A 21446-nucleotide genomic window follows, 5' to 3' on the forward strand; every position below is an offset into this window, starting at 1 on the left:
GGCACACTTCAAAGTTCGTATGTGAGAATCTCAATAAAACCTTCTTTAAGCATAGGCAGCTGAGAACACACGTTGGAGAAGACTGCGCCCTGTTTTTTGTTTGGGCTAATTAACATGCTACAAATATACTTTTTAAATCTAGCAGACCTAATAAGCCCAGAGTAAAAATTACAAATACAATTCCACCGTTGTCCCTATTATAGTAGACCTATACAAGCAGGTTGTTTTATGACTGGTCACTACTCCCGAGTTGTCTGTCTCAGATAGCCTTAGTAAGAGTTAAGCCAAATACACCAGAGAGAATATGTCAGAAATACACAAGTCCAGGTCTCTGGCTCACTTAAACACACAGGTCTTCCTTCTTGAAAGGAACATTTCCTCAAAGTTAGAAAACAGAAAAAAACTCAATGTAAATAAGTAGTGATGAGAAAGTTCTATTAGATAACTAGCACAAAGAAAAATGTAACTACCCCTCTTCTGCTACACAAAGGCCACTGAAGATCAGACTGAGTTATTGCCCTAACTTACCACTTGAAGAATCCCTACAGAACTGTATCTTAATGGACAAGAAATGCATTTGGGCTGCCACAGTACTTCTAGCACAGGTCTATACCTTCTTTGCTGTCTGCCTCTTTTGGGCTTGCAGATGCACTATGCAATGAAAGAAAAAAAAAGTAAACAAAACACACACAGAAAAAAAAAAAAAAAAACCTGAAAAAAATATAGCCTATTTTTCAATATTTACCTCCAAAAAGCACACGTGCCTTCACACCTCTGTACGATGTATGAGCTTGTGAGACACAAGCAGCACTGTAAGCTATAAACTGCTACAAGTAAGATATTTTCTTCTAATACTACTGCTTTGAATGGCATCTTTAGAAACGTGCACTTCATTTCTGACTGTAAAATCAGCATTAGTCGATAAATTAAAGCCTGTGTGGCTGTTCATCAAGTTGGGATGTTAGAACGGGATGCTAAATCACCTAGCTTGCCCACTAACACCATCTTTTGGCTCACCTATTGATAAACTCAAAGAATGAGAAGGAATCAGAAAATGGATGTGATTACCAATTATTCAGAACACCAACCATTTCTCCAATCTTATTTCTCTGGCAACATTACTTTGTCTTCACCTACTACACACATAGGCACAACAGGTATTTTAACTGCACTTACTTTAACTTTTGTGGAGGGCTAAGCACTATTCTAATTCACAAACTAAAATGCATAGTTTACTGTTGAACACTGTGACAGAGAAAAAGAATTAAAAAAATCAGTCCAGAGTCGTTCTGTGATGAAAAAAAAAAAATCAAGTAATGTCCTAGGAGTAACTCCTGATTTTTGCTTTATGGTGTGCAAAGCATCACTGTAGCTACAAGGTGTCCAATTAAAGGCACCCAATTTAAGATAGTAATTTTAAGATATATTAAGATATCAAGTCCAATTGCATACTTTCTATGGCTTTGAGGCAAGCAGAATAACTAGTGGGTGATGCAATAAGAAAAAACCACACAGTTGTGCAAAGATCTCCTCCCTATTCAGATCAGTTACCTCCAACACTGCATTTCATGTATTTACGTACTATGTAGCATGCCACTAAAACTTCATGCACAGCTTGTCTTAGACAGAGTGTTTTCATCCAGGCTTGAGAATGACAGAAAGAAAAAAGAAAGGAGGAAGCTATCACTCTAGCCTGTAAAAAAGAGAAGAAACTTGGCAGCATTGGCTTGCCTGTTATTGCTTGGTTGTCATTACATTATTTTCAACAAGTAAGATTCCCTCTGCTTAAAACCTCTTAACTTCTGCACTTTTAAAATTCTATTATAGATTGTAATTTTCAGAACACTTAATATGATAAGTTATCTTTTCTAGGAATCTTCCTTTTGTTACAATGTCTCTAAACAATTTTTATGGAAAATCAAGCTACTACAAGCAATAATCTTGAAGATGATAACTCTGAAAAATACATCTTAGAGTTTTTTATGAGAACTATAAAACCAAAGCGTTTGAGATGATCAGGTCACTGAATGATTTTGGTGTGGTAAAGTCCTAATCCTGTAAACTTACATAACATTCTATTAAGACTCAACTTTTGAAAACTATTCAAGTGCTTTACAGAGCAGAGGCTACATAACCAGAGACTATAAAGCTTGAAAATTGGTGCCTGAGTTTTTTTTCCAGCATATTAATAGATCTGCAAATGTTCTACTGAAAAACATTCCACTGCCCAGGATGGACTTTGAAATGCACAGAGAAGGAGTTTTATTTTTGGAACAGATCATACGAAAAATCCCAGGAGGGCCCTCAAAATAAACCGGTGCATTATGAAATATTAATTAATGCAGAAGCAACGTTAAAAACAAGCAGATGTTTGATTATAATTATTAATGTCATGTCAAACCCTATAAATCTGATGGATACAGCCACATTTCTTCAAGCGCCCTAATGATACTCTCAAGATGACTAGACCCCTTGTCTTTATTAGTAGTTCTAACATCAACACCTTTCACTTTTGTACTTTTCTCACATGAAGCAAGTCAGGACGATATGCAACCAAGTGATCCCTTAAGTGCAACTTAAGAAACTCTCTCTTTGAATCTTAACTCACTGCTGACCCTGCCTGTGTAACCTCCAAACCTGTGGCTCTAACCATATAAACTTACACAATCAATAGCATTTGCAAACATATCATTTAGAAAAATGCTGTTAGGATATGCCTGTTAGAAAATGCCTTTAGAATATTACAGGATTCAATAATGTATTTTGCCTTTTAAGGCTTGTAACAAGTGCTAAAGAAAATAATCTTTAATAATTAGCTGATTCTCGGTAAAATAGGACAAACAGTCATTAAAAGTTTGGATTCTATGAAACATTATAAAGAGAATACACAGAGCTTCTGAAAACGCCTGCTTAACTATGTTGACAAAATTGAACAAAACCAAATAGGTATAAACTATCTGAAAGAAAACATATGTAGACTAAACATCATGTAAAGGTTCCTAACTAATTGAGCTGGCAAGGTTGGAAAAGCCTTCCAATCAAAGCAGTAGGAAAAAAAATCTTAGCCATTTTAAATTAGTCTTCATTATTTGATGAAGGGGATTATATAATGCGCCTAACTAAAATACCAGAAATAAGGCATTTTTCTGCTACTGCTTTTCTGTTGCTCATTTCCAGCTCTTCAAAATCTTAAGCAGCCCTACAAATCCCACTGCCATGAACTTTACCTTGTACTTTGAATACAGAAGGAGGAAAGCTACAGCCTGCCCTATTCTTTGTTCGGATATTCTCTATTAATATGGTGTAAAAGGAATTACTTTAAGCTAACATCTAAAGTAATTTTGTGTTAACAATTTCCTTTGCACATAGTTAGCAACTATGCCCTGTTCCTACCAAATATTTCATTTAAACCCATGGGTTTTTGCATAAATTAGAATTGGGTTTTACTGTTTGTTGACTAAATTAGATACTAACTCACAGAATCAACACAAGTTGACTTTCCTGAATGGGGTTTTAATATTTTCTGCATTGTTTATTGATATTAAGAAATAAATATTTTGATTCTCTGGCTTAAAAAATACATACATGTAAATAAAGAGGGAAATCTTACTTTATTTCGATAAACTCGATGGGGTACTGTAGTTCTAAGAAAATTTGCTTGGGAGTAAGGTGAAAGTGAAATATAATCTCCAAAATTTCCCCCCCCCTTCCCCACCCATCACTGTATGATATCATTCTATCGGTCTTAAAAATTCACAAATCCCTATTCAGTTTATGGAAAAATAGATTAAAGTTCTAAGGCTGTATAAACTATGGGTACAAACAGTATTTTAATGAAAAAAACAATTCCTTATAAAACAAATGCTGCACAACACTACAGAACATATGAACAACCCCCACTTAGTTCTGTAATTATGCACTTTTGTATTAAGCTTGAATAAAAAAGAAAACCAGCAAGCATTTACTGTCCATTAGCTGAATTTTAATATTTAAGAAAACAATGGTATATAACTTTTAAAATTAAAAATAGTTTTTACCTGGTACAAGCTGTCTCTCATTCCATTCACTTGTGATTAAAGCCTCTAGGATTTTTATGTGGTGTTCAGTATTATCAGAGCTGCAAGAGATTGATTAGGCAGTAAGAACTAGGAAAAATGCAAAGATTTACATTAGAATTATTCAAAAAACATTGGCAAAATTTACAAAATTTTACAATTTTTACCTTTAATTACCTTACAATTTACCTCCACATTAGAAGTAAGGTCAGAAAATTAATTCATTAAACTTACTTTTGTATATAACTAACCCATATCTACAGTACAAAATATAATAAAGGTGACCCACGTACCTTGCTATCTGGAATTTGAAAAGCAGAGGGCTGAAAATTTCAGCCAGAGACCTTGCATTAAAGAGATTTTTGCTGGAGGCTTGACAAACTCTGAGGAAATGTTTCAGCAAATACTGGAGTGTGAGCCAATACTGGGGAGGTATATTTGGAGATCTGATGAGTTTCTTCAGCAACTGAGCATATTCCTCTGAGCTCTGCACGTCTGCAAGCAAAGAGATAAAAGGCTCTTCACATCAGCACAGGAACACATAAAATGAAACTATACGTGACTCCTTTGGAAGCATCAATTTTGCAAAAAAAAAAATTAATAATTCTGTCCTTCACTAGTGCCGTAGGACTTCTTTCTTCTTTTGAAAAGAGTGAAATGCTCAGGGAGGAGTAAAGAACAAGTATTTAAAAGTCAAACGGAAACAGAGATGCATTTTGGTAAAAACCACAATGTGTTCAGAGTGTACTGGTAGAAGTCTGTCTTGTGTTTAGCGTCACACATGATTGGGTAATTCTGAGATGCTCTAGATAAGTCTCACAGGTGCTGTTCTAACTTTGAAGGTTACCAGTAACAATATCCTGTCCTGAGATATATAACAGAATACTGGGCCCACATGCTGAAAGCCTATAAGCTGTACTTGTTTGAAATGACCACTGTAGACGAATCTTACATGCATGCATTTCTCACTTCATAATCTGCAGCTCCCAACTTACCACAGAACACCATGACCTCTAATACATTTACTTTGTCAGCACTGATAAAAAGTTAAAAATTAGCTTTCTACATACAGATAAGTCCTTGGTTTTTCCTCCCAGTTTTTCTATAGTCATTCAACTTACTAAAATGACGATAACTGTGTTATCCCTTATATTTTCCATTACATTCACCTACATAGGTAATTAAATAATACATTCTTAGATCTGAATTGAAACAACTTTCTTCAAAATTGGTGAAGGTATATATGTCTTCTGAGATACTGCCAGGCTGTGCAGAATCTTCCCCGTTCTGTGGGTGGGAGTTGGACCACCAGATATTCAGAATCCTAATAAAAGCTTTTTTGTCTGGTATTTGAAACAATGTGATAATCATACCTTGAGCTACAGAAATCATGTCACTGTAAACAGCTGCTGGAATGATGGGATTTGGCAGGTCCAGGAGATACCTCTTGAGAGCATCTGATAAAGTGTGCACATCAAATGTCTCTAAATCCAAGGAAGAGGCATCTAAAGGGAAAGAGCAATTTACTTTTTAGAAACTGGAAAAAATATTCAGGATTATGATATTAGGGATTTACACCAGGCCAAAACTGCTAACTTGTATCTGGTGTGTAGGGAACAACTCGTAAGAAAAAATACCAAGACACGTCTTTGGAGATGAAGAACATACAGTGCTCAACACCATGCCCAGACCTTTGACATCTGATGAGCCAAACAGCTTCCAGAGCTGTGTGTGGCCTTCTGTCATACACAGTGCAGGGCTGAACTCTGAATAATGGTAGTTCTTGCTGCATGTTAGCAATGTTATGGAACATCAGAGTATTTTTAACAAGTCTCTGTTTTACCTGTAAATATTTTGTGTAAGAAGTAATTATTAATCAAGGTTTTGGGCAAACGCAGCTTCTCTACTGGTAGCTACTTCTATTATGACTGGAAATTTGATGAACAGCTTCGGGCTCCAAGTCTGTAAATATTTATGTGAGTAAGCCGAAATAAAAATGCACGTGCAGAACTGGGTGCTTGGTGTTTTATGCAGCTGTTAGGATTTATCTTGTAAAACCTGATACCCTTCCAGGATAGTTATGACTTGGGCTAAGGTTTGGGAGTGTCACATAAAGGACTACTTGTTAGTGGTGGAACACGGAACATCAGCAGCAAAACTAAAAACAGGAAAATACAGAAATGCTTACTTAGTGCAAGCAAGATTAGGGTTCATCTTAAAACATGAAACTCTGGTGTCCTAAATGTTTACACATGTGAAAAGATCCACATTTGGTACAAGAATTTAGAGGTATTAATACTGACCAACTGTCTAGGCTAGCCAAGTCCCCTGTAAAATAATTCCTGAACCTATCTGGCCAGTTTAAACCACATTCAACAGGGAGGCAGAGGAATCACATTAAGTGGTGTGTCTACACGTACTGTGAACAAAGGCAGCCAAGAGGAGGCAGTGAGAAACTTAGTGCTCTTCCACCTTCTTTCTGTTTTCCCGAAAGGAAAGCTTGCAGTATTACCTCAAATCTTATCAGACACTGAAGCACTTGCATGAGAAAAAAGACATTTTGAATGGCTCAGATGATAAAAAACTTGCAGTGTGGGTACGAATTCTGCAAGAGCAATTATGTGCAGAGAATCCAACCACAAATTAACAAGAAATAATTTTCATTAGTTTCATTGCTCACAGGATGCTTTTTATTTCATAAGCCAAGTTAAAGCCTGGTTCTTTCAGTGTTGACCCATTCTCTAAAGTTTATCCCAAATTATTGTAATGAATACATGAGTGAGAATAAACTTGTGGTACTCTGCAGCCCTCTGGGTGTAATGTCATAAACAGACCTGAACTCTTCCATCTGCTAAACTGGCCAGATGCAAGTCAGCTTTGATTTTGGAGCTAGACAGCATTGTGTTGAAGCTAACAGGCAATTACCCAATTAACATGGAGAACATTTTAACTGTAAGCAGGACAGCACACTAATGCAGTCCACAACTTTGAGACCAAAGCTGACTTTGCTCTCTGAATTAGCACTTGGCTAACTCAAAGAGAGTAGGCGCAGATGAGATCTGCCTGTACCTATGCATCCGGACACCCAACGCACCAGCTCGGTCCTGCAAGATTCTGATCCTATCTTAAAGAGAACTCAAAGAGATACACTGTTACTACAGGGTAAAGTCCTCTTTTCTTTTCTCAAACCTAATTACATTTTAAATAAGAATACAGGTAAACCACAAGTTCTTGATCTCAGGAGATAGATGAACCTTTCATAAAAGCACACCTCAGTTTAGAACTTAAAAAGAGGCTCAGATAAATTAAGAGATACAGGCATATTGGTGCCATAGAAAATCTGCATTTATCTGGCCTTAAAAATATAATTTCAATACTAAAAATACGGCTTGGGCTGCTAGCACCACGTGCATATCTCTTCTCCCTGCTTGCACTTATATTCTTCTTCACTCCCACCACAATCAGCAGAGGACAGGATGCTCTTTTGGTCTGAAGGAACAGACAACTCATAGTATCATCTCTTATTCATCTTGCTAATATTTGCAATTACCAAAAATGAAGAGTTTGTTTCCTTTGTCCCTTTGGCAACATGGCACGTAACCAGTTTCATTTTCTAGCCCTTCTGTTTTCGTGCTCTTTTATGCAAGTGGAAGCTCACACCCCACGTTGCACCCCAGCTTGCAAAGGCATTGTCAAGCACTCCTCCTACAATAGCTCCTCATCTCTTATACTGCAACCGAGTGTTGCCGTGCCAGTATATTCTGGCCTGAAGTAAAAATAAAAAAAGGAGAAGGAAACATATTTCAGGAAACCTGAATGGGTATGTGGTGTTAGTGGTGTAGCTGCATTTTACTGACCAAAACCTGAGGACACAGCCTACTGCAGCAACATTAATCCAATTCGCTCTCTCCCTTCCAGCATCATCTCTGTAGCAGGCAGGGAATGTGCAGCTATTGCTTCCTCACCTACTGGACCAAAAAAACCTCACACACAACCGTATGTAAACGAATGGCCATTTGTTTACAAAATAATAACCTGCAGCCTTACAGGAATACCGTATCTTTATCTTGCTTCTGAACAAAACACCTTGTTTTCCTCTGTACAGTTGGATTCTCAGTCCTTGAACAAGCAAGTGACCAAGATATGATTAAAATAATTATTCTTGGGAAAAAACACACAGTGGAGCCATAAAAAAAAAGGCAACCTGTAGAAGTGAAAAATACCTTTCATATTAAGTGCAAAAGTTAGAAACCTTTTTAACTTATATTTGTCTTCTTAATATTATATTATTCAGAACCAGCACATACATACAAGCTGAATAGGGGAGCAAAGAAAAGAGGAACAGTCTGTCCACAAAATCTGTCTGGTGCTTTAAGGATGAGAACTGTACTTACCACATTCAAGAATTTGTCTTAATTCTGCTGGGCTGCTTGACCCTTGTGTTCCATACAAAGTTGAGCACTCCAGACCTTCAAAACAAAATCGATGGGATACATTAATGTTCTAGTGACTGTTGCCATGACACAAAATACTTATGTTTTCTTCAAATAAGTCCTTACAGTATAAATTAGCAACATTCTCCCACCACCATCCACCTACCACACTATGGAATGTGATTGCTTTTTAAGGCTGTAAGACACCTCTTTGTACATGCAAACTGCTGTGTATGCAGAGCGTGCTGGCCAAAGAAGATCAGAGATGCCAGCAGTCCCACATATTCTGTACAACTCTCCACGGGTTGACTGTGGAAGGCCAGAACTAGGAGACATATTCACATAACCATGGGAAGAAAACAGCTTGCAGTAGGAACACGGAGGCTAGATCTTCCTTTACACTCTACATGCCAGCTGGAAACACCATGTCTTGCAGGCTGATAAGAAGTGAACAATCAGAATCAGGCTGCCCCACAGGAATAGAACAGGGACATGACAAGTTCTGACACTTCTGACACTAGCTTTAAAGATTTAACTGAGACTGCTAAGTTACAAGCATGCCTAACTTTTGGCGCCCTATGCAGTCAACAGAGGCAGAGAGCCCATTCTATGGGACAGGTACCCCTTAGGTCACCTTTTACTATCCACAGAACCCATAACCTCACCGTGTATGTAGGGTTAGTGTCACATCACTGGTGTGAGAACAAATGCCTGTATATGTCACATAATGTGTCTGGTAATCCACCTGAATAAAAGACACCAATACAGTGTTTTCATGTGAAAGATACAGTTCACAGCTTCCCTGCTTCAGTGAAAATAGAGAAGACACAAGGACACTGACAATTTAATAGTATCAGTGGTGTCTCCTGGAAGCAGTAATTGTTCAACCAACACTAAATACTGGCCCTTCTCACTGATATTTGCAAGGTCCTACTAATTCAGGAAAAGCATATGCTCTCTTAAATTGTTGGACAAGTATGTGAGAACCTATGCCCAATGGACAGAAGCCAGAGTCTGATCTGAATACCACTTTTCCTCTCGCTTCCCGGCTGTAAGGCCACCAATCGAGCAGGATGCACTGAGCTTCTCCTTACCTCACCAGGACTATGAAGGTGACAGAGGAGGAGGAGCCAGAAGGAAAGAAATCGAGCAAGAGAGGCAAGACATAGTAGAAGAAAGGGGAAAGCCTCAAAAGGGCGGACAGACATCAACAAGGGAAAGCAGGAGAGCAAAAAGCCATAAAAGTAACACTGGCTGGCTTAGCATACAGCAGCAATAAAGAATTGGCTCCTGAAGCATAAAAACAGTTATAATGTAACTTTTTCATATTTAATTCTCTTTTTTTCCACCCCTCCCCACTTTGGGGCAAAACATTACTTGTTTGGCTGTGTATGATGGCATTTCCAGAACTGACTTAAGGTGCTTATTGGTTAGAAAAAACAAAGCAATACCAAATGCTTCTCCTTTACCTTTCAATATTTACATTAACTGAGCTATTGAATGTCAGTTGAAGTAAACTTTGGTTTTGCTCCTATAGTCCAAGTACCCTCTGCTGAGCATAAACCAATGCAACAAACCTTAAATGATATTATTTCATATCTGTTAAGTAATGTGATGCATTAGCAGCTCCAGAAAGGGGAGGTGCCTGCTCTGGATCTGATTCTGCACTCTTGGCTCACACAAGTAACAAAAACCTTGGTAGATCGTTCTTCAGCCTACCTTTCTTTTCAATTGTCTCCACTATCTTGATAAGAATCGGAGGAGCAACATCAGGAGGTGAAAACTGCTCCGTTAGATCTGGAATTGAAAAAGCTGTAAAAGGAAAAGAAGAAAACTAAGCCAAGCTACAGGTGAATGTAATTTCTGTTTATGAAAGCCATGACACATAACGCGACCAGTTAATTTTTAAGTACAAAACAAACATCCCACTTGACAGGCCTAACAGTGAACACAAGTAATCAAAAAGCTGAATAAAAATGATGACAATTGCATTTTTATAACATTTTCTTTCAGGGACCTCAGTCACTCTTAGAATCACTCTTCATATTGCCTAAGAAAAGAAAACACAATAAAAGTTTGCAGTCTGTGGATGGGTAGAAATACAATGCAAGGAAAAAAAGGAAAAAATCTTTTGGTCTGAAACATTTACATCCAGTGTGCACCAGATGAGGGAGCTAAACACATCACCATCTGGGAGTTGCTGATCCCCTGGGTAAAACTGGCTTATAAGGCCTGAAAAAGTAGTACAAACAAGTGTTTCACACTCATACAGAAGCAGAGTAACTTGTGTTTGCTTTCATTTTTCAAGCATAATGCTATTAACAGTACATTTTTATTGAAGCAAGAATTTTCTTTTCTACAATAACTGGTTAAGATTAAATAGCAGTACAATCAGAAGGGGACATTTTGCAGATTCAAACAAACCTGCATAGGGATTTTATATAGAGTCAGTTTTCACACAACCCAGTTTCTTTGTGGAGAGAACATACTGTATAAAGGAATGTTCTGGCTCTGTGGTGTGAGGGATGATCTATCTCTAAATGCACTGTTTTTGCCAAAAGAGCAATTCAAAAGTTTTAGAGCGGTCCTCTTTAACTCTTGGAAAGCAAGAACATTTACATAAAGATATTCTTGAACTACTGCCAGAAACATCTGGCAGAGTTTGATGGATTTCGATTGATAAATGCAGCCTAATAACTGAAGTAAAAGCTGCCAGTTGCCTAAGTTATAGTGATCTCTGCCCAATTAAACTTGCCATGGACAAATAGCAATTCTTAAAACACATATGCCCATACGAGCCTGCATGTATATATACATACATGCATACATGTGCACACACTATTTCTAGAAAACTTAAAATTAACAAAATTTTGAGGATAACTAAGTAGAAGGAGAAAAAGAAAAAAAACACAATAGCAAAATATTAATAGAGAGTTTTTAATTAATAACTTTGAGATAGCAAAAAATTTAAATATACCATAACTGAGAAAGCAAACATTTCTGGCTGAGAATTCACCCTATACTGGAAGCAGTAATTATACAACTTTCTACAAATACAAACAATTTAAAAACAGTGAGACAGCAAGGAAGGTACAGAAGTCTGGGAATGCAGAAAACTCGAGGAGGAAAATGAAAGACACAATAATTATTTATGAGCTAGTAATGGAAGTGGAGCATAGTGGGACACTGAGACATGTCCCTTGCAAAAGAAGCAGAAGGATGGTATGATAATGATGGAATACTTCCATCATCCATTCATAACTGAGAAGGACATTAGAAAAATATTTGTTAGTCATAACAGTTTAACTTAGGAGGTCCAGAAAATAAGAATGCCGGAGTCCCAAAAGAGTTGCCTAATCAGGTCTCTGGCCTGCTGATGTTACTTTTTAGTAACTTGTGGAAAATCAGAGCAATTCCTGGCGATCAAAAGAGTTCTAATGCCCGATCTGCTCTCTGAAAGAACAAGCAAGATGACTACACACTAGTAACGTTATCAGTCCTGGGCAAAATAAAGGAAAGGCTGATACTAGGCTCATAAGATAAAGCAATAAAAGGCAGCACTGTAACTAAGGATTGTCTGCATAGCCTTTTAGATGATAGGTTGTGTTAAAAAACACACTCCTTCCTTCCTTGGTGTCACCTTAGTTAGCTGAAAAATGCAAATGAGTAGACATGATAAACTCTAAAGTTTTGTCAGATACTTGACCTAGTGTAACACTGACTAAAAGCTAAATTCAAAGAAAGCACATGTTACATAGGTGTAGCAGATCTCCAAGTATAGTTACTAATGCAGAACAAGCTACTCAGGGAAGGAATGGACTTTTCATCTCTTCGCATCTACAAACCACTTTCAGGTTCCATCTGGAACACCTCTTTTAGCTTAACATCATACCGGCTTCATCAAACACAAGTTGGGCTCAAATGGAAGATGCTGCACTCCAAGCAGCCTTTGCTGACAAATGCTGAAATACAGACCATTTGATTTGTAATACTCAGATCAAATCATAGTTCCTTCTGACCCCAAACTAAGAATCTATCTTATGATGAGGCCAAATCTACTGAAAGAATAAATTAAAGATCAGGTCAGAGTCACATCAAAGGGTATACTATGAAAATACTCCAGTTATGAGATACTAATAGACTCACAGAATGCTAAGGGCATAAAATGCATCCCATATATGGTAGCACAGAAAGAAACAAAGAAAGAACAGGTTTTTAGAACAGAGTTTACATATTTTTTTCTTATGAAAGTAACTTTCTGCTCCCTTAGGTAGCTAGTTACATTGAGTACCTTTCTGCTCCTGCATAACAGCAATGAAATTGCATCATCTCTGAACAAAGATGCCCATCTCATAATTCCAGCTGGAGGCAGCATGCAGCTAAAAGTCATCAGCCTTAACTGAAACTTCCTGAACCTACCTGACGCTCCATGCTTTTCATTTGCACTTTAATCTTAGGTTATAAACCAGGTTTGTATCATAATTTCAACAACGTTTTAAGTGAAAGGCTTTTGGAAGCTACAGATGTACCTTTATATTTATACAAAAATCTGTAATATGTCTACAGAATATATGTATGTAAAGCAAACATCAAATTGGTTAAAAGGAAAGATTTCCAACACTCCTCTGCTACCCTAAAATATGCAATTGAAAAAATAGGAAAATTTTGTGAGTTCAGAGGATTTCTGATGTCTCTTCCTCCCTATATCCTATTCCTTTTCTCCAAAACTGGAATTTTCTATCTACCAAAAACATTGCTGAACTTTTAGATATAAAGAGAGCCTTTAAAATAATGACAATCTATTCCATTAATACATATACTGTAAAATACTTGTGTGTTTAACTGCAAATTCGGGTATTTACGTCTTCACCTCTCTTTTAATACCACATACACACCTGGTGAGTATAAGCTCTACAGCAAAAACACAAGCAAACACATACACACATACAATGGAAGGTACAAAACTGGCAGTTATCTTCAACACAGCAATGACAGAAGAATACATCTTAGTCATACAGCTATACTGCTCAGCAACATTAAAAAAAACTTTCACTTCATCAGCATGTAAGAGATGGCATTAACAAATTAAAATCACTTAACCTCTCACTTGTTATAGGATTTCCTATTCATTGCACCATCTCCAATATAATTAACTCATAGCATCATACCAACTTGTACTTTAAACTTCCCAACTTCTGCACAAAATAGAAAATTACGTTCATTTAAAAGCAGAAGGCCTCACGAAACACATACCTGTTAGAAAGAAAGACTTAACGGTACTTATAGACCTGAAGACAGTTTAGAACATTTACACAGAAGATAGACCAATTTGGAAACAGTGCCTTTCAATTTCAAAATGCTGCAAGGATATGGCAGAGGCTAAATTTAAGAAAATTGCACCTAATTTTGGAAAAAAACAATTTCACTCCCAGAGCCAGAATACAAGTTATCCTTAAAGAAGTCCTGCTTCTAGATTAGGTGTTCCAGAAGAAAACTCAGCATGCATATTAAGACCTGGAGAGGGAAAGGAAAACTTTTGTAATAGGTCCATTTTAGTAAAAGAGCAGTGAACAAAAGCTCCCATGCAACCTGCATTTAGTACCTGATTTCAAAAGTATCTTTTGCTTTGAAGCATGTGCAGCACAGAGGTTTGGAGAACGAAATCCACTCTTAAGAATCTGAGTAACTTTATAGATCCCTTTGCTACAATCCAGTATCAGTTTTTCACTTAAAGCAATCATTTTTCCCCCAAATTCCTGTAACTTTTTAAAAATTCCCGTCTCCAAAATATTAAGGTTCTGAAAGCTGTCATACAGTTTTTGTGTCTTCTTTCTAGTCACAAGTCTGGTAGCAGGTCTCCAGATAGTAAGGAGGTTTCTCATGACATATGATAAAAGCTGGATTTTCCACTAGCTCTATTTTTACCTTGCCACAGTGAGAACCAATGAGATGAACCACAAGCCAGGGTTTGTTCCAATCTGTGAACTCTTCCCTCTCCCTGATACAGACAGGCTTGAACAGCTCCAAGGCAATGGCAACGTGTGGGAGATGAGAGCATACCTTATGCTCAAGGGTTGCCAACACAGCTACAAAGTGCAAGATGAAACCAGCACACAGCTGCACCTTTTGGAAAGGTTCTCCGTAAAAAGAGATACTTTAGAGTTAGTACCTGGCAACGACAAGTGGAAACTTAAAGCTGGAATTTGGCTTCAGATGCTTCTGAGCCAAATCTTTCATTACTGCTCGAAGAAGAATGAAAATGAATATATACATATATATATAAAAAGACGATTACTTAAAATGTAACAATATACACCATGCAAAAGAGCTTCACTTCAAAATATTTTATAGGAACTATATACTAACATTATTTGAATTTAGCTTTCAGTTAAGATTACTCCATGCATCTTCTTCTCTTTTTAGAAATGGCATATAAGCTTGTGCATACATTCTGCATTCTATGACAACACAACTCTACATAGAAGTATAATATTTGAAAGCTCGGGTCTGAAGATAATCATAACTGGCTTATGTGCATGCAGATATACCCTTTATGCATGTAACTGTATCCCCTAATGTAGTGAATTATGTATCCATAGACTTCCACATATCCTTGTTTGAAAGTCCAAATGTGAATTGTTTCACCAGCAGTGAAATTAAATATAATAAACATAAGTATATGAATTAACACAGAAGAAGAAATGCAAGTTTTGATAATGCCTCCAGAAAGATTAGCCAACAAACTATGAAGAAACAGTGACTGATGGAGCACCTAAAATACTTTTGCCGGTGGTACCATCAGTGGCATAATGCATGACAAGTTGTGGACAACAGAGAATTATCCACAAAGTTCAACACCCATGCTTGCTATTGAAAATTCTGATAAATGTGGGAGCTTACTTTCTTGAGTGAAATACTGTTATTTCAGTAGTTATGAACTCTACTAGGTATAGGAAATTGGATTCAAAAAATGTTCCACCATTATCACCCATCTTCCTTGAAACAGAATCTGAATTTCAATCAGGATCCGTAATGGCTGAATTTAATCACTTGCCAGTGTATGATGTCAAATTCAAGTGAAGACGTACTGGAAAGGAGTGCATTTTGGTGTTGCTGCACAGCCTTCAGGGCAGTGGTAGGAACTGAGGCAGTCCCGTGCGCTCCTGTGTGCTGACTGCTAGCAACCCCTAGACCACAGACAGCAGTGCTTCAGCAGACCCAGAACTGAAAACACACCAACAGCCATGCCTGCGGAGACAGGAGTTCAGATCCTGTAATGCTGGAAGGCACCAAGAGGTGCCCCTGCATGGGTGATGGCGTGGTGTGATGCTTCTCAGGGCCCTGCAGTGGCAGCGGGTCCAGAAGCAGAGCCCTGGCCGCCTCAGCACCTGCTTTCATCTGGGAAGAAAGTCCACACCAGACCCACAACCCCTCAGAGAGGGCAATGACTCTTACTGACACAAAACTTCCCACTTTTAGTGGAAGGACATTTCAGGGTCCATTATATGTCTCTTTGTAGTCTTATGAAGCACAAGTTCCTGCAGAAACTTTCTGTAGAACAATGTGAAAGATTATAAAAATCCTAAGCCCTATGGAACAAGTTAGGAAGCAAGCAATAGGATAAAAGGAAACAGCCTCAAGTTGTACCAGGGGAGGTTTAGATTGGATATAAGGAAAAATTTCCTCACCAAAAGGGTTGTCAGGCTTTGGAACAAGCTGCCCAGGGAAGTGGTTGAGTTGCCATCACTGGAAGTATTTAAAAGATGTGTAGATGTAGTGCTGACGGACATGGTTGAGTGGTAACTTGTCAATGCTAGGTTAACAGTTGTACTTGATCTTAAAGGTCTCTTCCAACCTAAACAATTTTATGATTCTAAGTTTCCATAGAGATCTGTGCGCTGGGTTCCATGCCAGACCAAGACAGAAAAAGATGACGCTGGTATTACAAATAAATACCAGAGAGAAAGGACCATAACCTTGCCTTGGCATTTGTAATTTTGGGAATCTAATGGCATTTAACAAAAGAACAGGCAAATAGAGTGTTCAGAACTGCCCAAGTGCTATTAGGAAAAGGTTTTCACTGGGCAAGGATGAAAGACAAGAAGGTGAGAGCGAAGACAAAGAAGTTGGTGTCACTGTGTGTCTCAGATAAATCAAGGACTGCAATAGACAGTAAATTCAGCTGCAACTGTTGGAAGAGAAAAATACCTCTCCTTAGACCCTACTGACCTTAGAAGATTTAGTTTGGCTATAGTTAAATTTTCCTAGGGCTGAAAGCATCACTGAAAACAGCATGAGGAAGAGCTGTTCAGGGCTCAACCACCTTCTGCAGTACTGGTCTCATTAGAAAGATTTTAAAAGACAACACTATTCATGGTAAAATATGAAAGAGATGTAAGCTTCAGTGAATTTGGCACATCATTACAAGTGGCTTAATAAGTCTGTCTACTATTACTTGTCTTTTATTTTTATCAGGTGTCGTCAATCAGGCAGACTGCAGACTCAGGATACCATAGAAGCCTTGGCAGCCAAAGGAGACTAGATCAGGAGAAATGAAGAGAGGTGAAGACTATCCCAACACTAGAAAAAGGAATGGTCTGGTGCACCAACACTATCAGCCTTTGGGCTCACAAGAAGCTTATTTTTATGGAGGCAGAAAAATGCCCTGCGAGTCAAGATTTATTGCAATGTGAATGACCACAGAGCTATGAAAAGGAAGAGGGAAATGATGCCTACTGGTGATCTTAGTGTGACTGGAGTACAACTGGTTGCTAGATGGATACCGCCGACTCTAAAATTCTTCAATACTATGCAGCCAGCACAGTCTACTCCTTCAATCAGTCAGTAGATGTTGGGAATGAACTAGCGGACGAAATGACAACTTCATTCAGATTTCTCTGTTAAAAGGTATGCTGAAGATTTTGGCCACAGAAGGAAATACAGATCTGTACTGAAAAAATAATTTATCACATCAGCTGTCACCCCTCTTTTCCTTCATCTTCAGTGAAGAAACACCTGAATAAAGCAGAACACTGTTCCTACGACATCTCAATGACAACATCTAACCCTCACAGATAAATAGTATTCTGTTAATATCCTTCTGGACTTCAAATAGTTTTTTAAAACATTCATATTTATGCTGTGATCCTACAGTAATATAGAATGACAAGAACTCTTCCAAGGGGCTTATTCCAAAGGATGACGACTGCAGGAGTTCTCACCAGCCTGACCTTCTGAACTCCAGTCAGTCCCACCGTACCACCCAAAACGCAAAGCCAGCATTTCCAGAATTCTCTATGTGAGGTAGGTACTGAGAACAACAGTTATAAACCTGAAAAGGGCATTTCAAACTGACTTCTGTAGAAAAATGTACACACTTGTTATAATACATGTGGCACTTAAAAGAATAAGGCCAGGTAGTCATTTTTCCAGGAGGACAAATATGTGTATTATGACCAGGCCATTTATAGTCCACCCCACTGAATCTAGGAGGGTCAGAATAAAAACCGAATGTTACTTCACTTTATCCTGGCTACACATAATACGTCAAAAAAATACACTGTTAGCTGCATAAATCAATGCTGTAAGTGACACAAGTCAAATACTTTACCTAGATACTTTCCAGGGTTATCAGCATATATATACAAGCAATGATCTGACTGCTAAAATATCATTTGCACGGTGATTATACAGGAAGTTTGGGGGCCAAGAGAACTAATTCCTCTCTTCATCCCCATTTATAAAGTTGCACCAGCTGCACTCTCAGGGCTCAGGAGAACAAGGGGCAACTATGGGAACAGAGGGGAAACAAGCCCAGGCAAACACAGATTAGTGCAAGAAAATAATCTATAAACAATAGATGGCAGAACTAGACAGAACAAAGCTAGACAGAGAAAGTCATACTTTATAATGTACCAATTCTCCTGAAGGAAATCTAGGGTGTCTTTACCATTCTCTGACACATAAATGAATGCTAGTCACAAAGCTGCTGCCTTAATTAACAAAGAATTCCTCTAAGACAAAACAAAATGAAAGTGCAGAGAGAAAGGAAAAAAAGATTATGGTGTCTGGCTTGAGGAGAGCTTAGCTGCACAAATAAGCAGAAAAATAAAACCACCAAGCAACATAGCATGGAGTACTATATTCCTTTATAATAGGTTAACACTGTTAATAGTGACTGCTAATCATGTTTCACACTTATTAATTTAATGTTTCATAAAGCCCTATTTCTATCATCTGTTGAAAGGGAAGTGATACTGTCTGTACTGGGAGGGAATTCTGTACATAATATTCTATCAGATTAAACCTCAGTAACTTTATGAATTATGAGCTGTCAAGCACTTTTCTCATCTGCTACAGAATATACTTCTTAGAAATAGGAGCTATAAATAAGACAACAGATGTTCTTTGTTGGCTTCAACTGAACCACAGATAATTTTTAAAAAGCAGCCTGTAGTTAAGACTGTTGTGAAGACAGTATTCTGCTTCCCTCTATGGGTGAGCTTTTGCAATACTCCTTTTTAAACTAGAACTGAATTTAGGATTTGAAATGGCTGCAACTATTTACAATTAGTGTTAACACAATTAGAGAAACGAGCAGCCCCATTCTAAGAAAAAATTGCAAGGCTTATGAAAAAAAATATTAACTAAGTGCAATATTCTGGTGTGCAGTACACTGCATTATAATGCCATAGATAACACATAAATGGTTTTGCAAAAGAAACCTCCCCAAAATATAAAGGAAGATATGGGAAAACAACCTGATTATTCAATTATTCTTTCAAAGAGTGCGAGATAAGGAGGAACAGTAAAATAAGAAATAAGCAAGAATGTAGTAAAAGATGCCTTTCTGCTTCTAACTAAAGGAGGGCGCTCAAAGATCTGAGGGGCACAGAGTGAGCCCAGGACATTGCTGGAGCTGAACCCCAAGCAGGCTGGCACTGGGGCTTTGATACTGCAGGTCTCTAAGAGAGGTGCAATCTCACCTCCTTCCCATGGACTGGAGCACAAGGCACGGCTTGTGCTCCAACACTGTTGTCAGGGGTGGCGGACTGATGCGCAATTCTTTCTGTCTTAACCCTCATTCTCGGGGATCACCCCAAGCCCCGCATGATGCGCAGGAGCACAGCAGGTAGCAATGTTCTCACAGTCCCTAAGAGCATCACTAAATGGAAAAGCAAGTTCATGTCTCTAAACAGAACGAGTCAGCATGGTCCTCAGAGCATGGTTCTGAGGGCAGGAAAAGAAAATATTTTAATAAGCTAACACCTATTTTTCATGTGCTGATGATGTCTGCAGGTTCCCTTCCAGCAGTTTTCAGTCAGAGAGATATAAGCACATGCAAGGTAAAATGTGGTGTGGGTACCAAGGTACTGCATCCTCAGAAGCAAGCAGATGATGACTGAGGCGTCAGTAAGGGAGGAACAAGACAGGATCTACCAAGAAGCTGGACCCAGTGATGTGCAAAACACTGCCTTGTTTTGCACTACATAACTGAGGCTTGTTATATTGCCGCCTCCTCCTCCTCCAAGATTGCTGCTCCACAGCTGAAAAAGAGCTGAGCTCTGCAAGAATTTGAGTAATTTTGCCTAATTCTTCTCAGACATACTAACTGGCAATGAAAAACTTACCATTCCAGCTTCTGGCATTGGCTTGACATGATACATGATATCAAGAAGGAAAATACATGACTCTGAATATTCAAGTCTAGTGTGGATAGTGCAGGTGTGAGGACAACCAGCACATTCCACTGGCAGCTGCATCTCGTGACCTACTTATCAGGTTCCCAGTGCAACCTTCAGGGTTATTGTTGTCATTAAAAATCCAGATTGCAGTCGTAGTACCTAGAAGACCTTATCAGAATCAGAACAAACTTGTGACAGGTTCTCTACAAACAAAACCTCTCATACTGGTCTTTGATTAACTAAGCACTCTCTTAGAATTGATGTTAGCTGCCTTCCCACAAACTCTACCTCATCTTTCCCAAGGGCATTAAAGACATGACACTCTACTAAATTCTTCGCTACGCATCTTTTTTCTTTAAAAAAAAAAAAAAAAAAAGAAACAGTGAAACTCTAGGGAAAGAGTTATTTCTTTTAAAGATACCATATATAAGTTAATATATTTACATCGCATTTTACTACAGTCACACTACAAAGAATCAGCAGCAAAGCTCCCTTTGTCTGATGCTTGAAACACTACACAGACACATAAAACCCCCTACATTAAAAAAAGCATCAAGACCACAAGGTCAAGCACTCAAAACTTAAGACAACAAAGAACTAAGGCTGCATGTGCAGTTTCAGTTCTTGCTTTTGTCTCTTTCCACATAATGACATAGCATTTTTCCCATGAAATTGCTCTGCCCATTTCAGCACACAAAGCCGAATGCTCTCAAGGGACCAAATCCTGCTGAAGAGTTGAGGTATTTATTACCTGGAACATTATCCAGATTGTACAAGGACACATGGTCATCCAGTAGGCTCATATTCACTGTTTACTTTCCTCTTCAAACCCGAATTTTCTATTATCTCATCCCAACTTCACTTCCCATGCAAGAGTACTTTGCTCCACAACTTGTTCTCAAGTTCTTACTAGCAAGTAGGGAAGGAAATACGTACTTGGTTGTTCCTGGAAACCTTCGTCACGTAAGAGAGAGACAGCTGCCTGTCTTTTAAGGGAAGGAATGCTGAGGTCCATCTCAAGAGGTACTAGAAAATTTTGGTTCTGGCAAGCCAGCAGAGAGTCATGGTGAGATGACTTCAATGACCTCCATCAGGTAAAACTTCACAGATAAAGCAAGCTGCCATGCTGACAATGTTTTTATCTAAAAAGCAGTGACATGTATTTTCTTCTAGTTTGGCACTAGCCAAGATTACTAGCCTCAATTCCCTTTCTGCATAACCATGGTGATGGTTAGTAATGGTGCTCCAGCAGCACCTGCTCTTTGTAAACGAGA

The 21446-nt window shown here is 38.3% G+C and overlaps 1 protein-coding gene across 1 annotated transcript in view; it reads right to left on the minus strand.

Annotated features, from left to right (window-relative positions):
* Positions 1-21446, minus strand: part of PIK3R1 (phosphoinositide-3-kinase regulatory subunit 1) — a 59366-nt gene that overhangs the window by 17916 nt on the left and 20004 nt on the right. The window contains exons 3-7 of the mRNA XM_014964934.1: positions 10208-10300; positions 8450-8524; positions 5429-5560; positions 4349-4550; positions 4038-4117 (exon numbers count right to left, since the gene is read on the minus strand). Coding sequence (XP_014820420.1) covers positions 4038-4117; positions 4349-4550; positions 5429-5560; positions 8450-8524; positions 10208-10300 — 582 coding nt within the window. The remainder of the gene's footprint in view (positions 1-4037; positions 4118-4348; positions 4551-5428; positions 5561-8449; positions 8525-10207; positions 10301-21446) is intronic.

This window comes from Calidris pugnax, unplaced genomic scaffold (assembly GCF_001431845.1).
Source record: "Calidris pugnax isolate Ruff unplaced genomic scaffold, ASM143184v1 scaffold273, whole genome shotgun sequence".
Taxonomy (NCBI): Eukaryota; Metazoa; Chordata; class Aves; order Charadriiformes; family Scolopacidae; genus Calidris; species Calidris pugnax.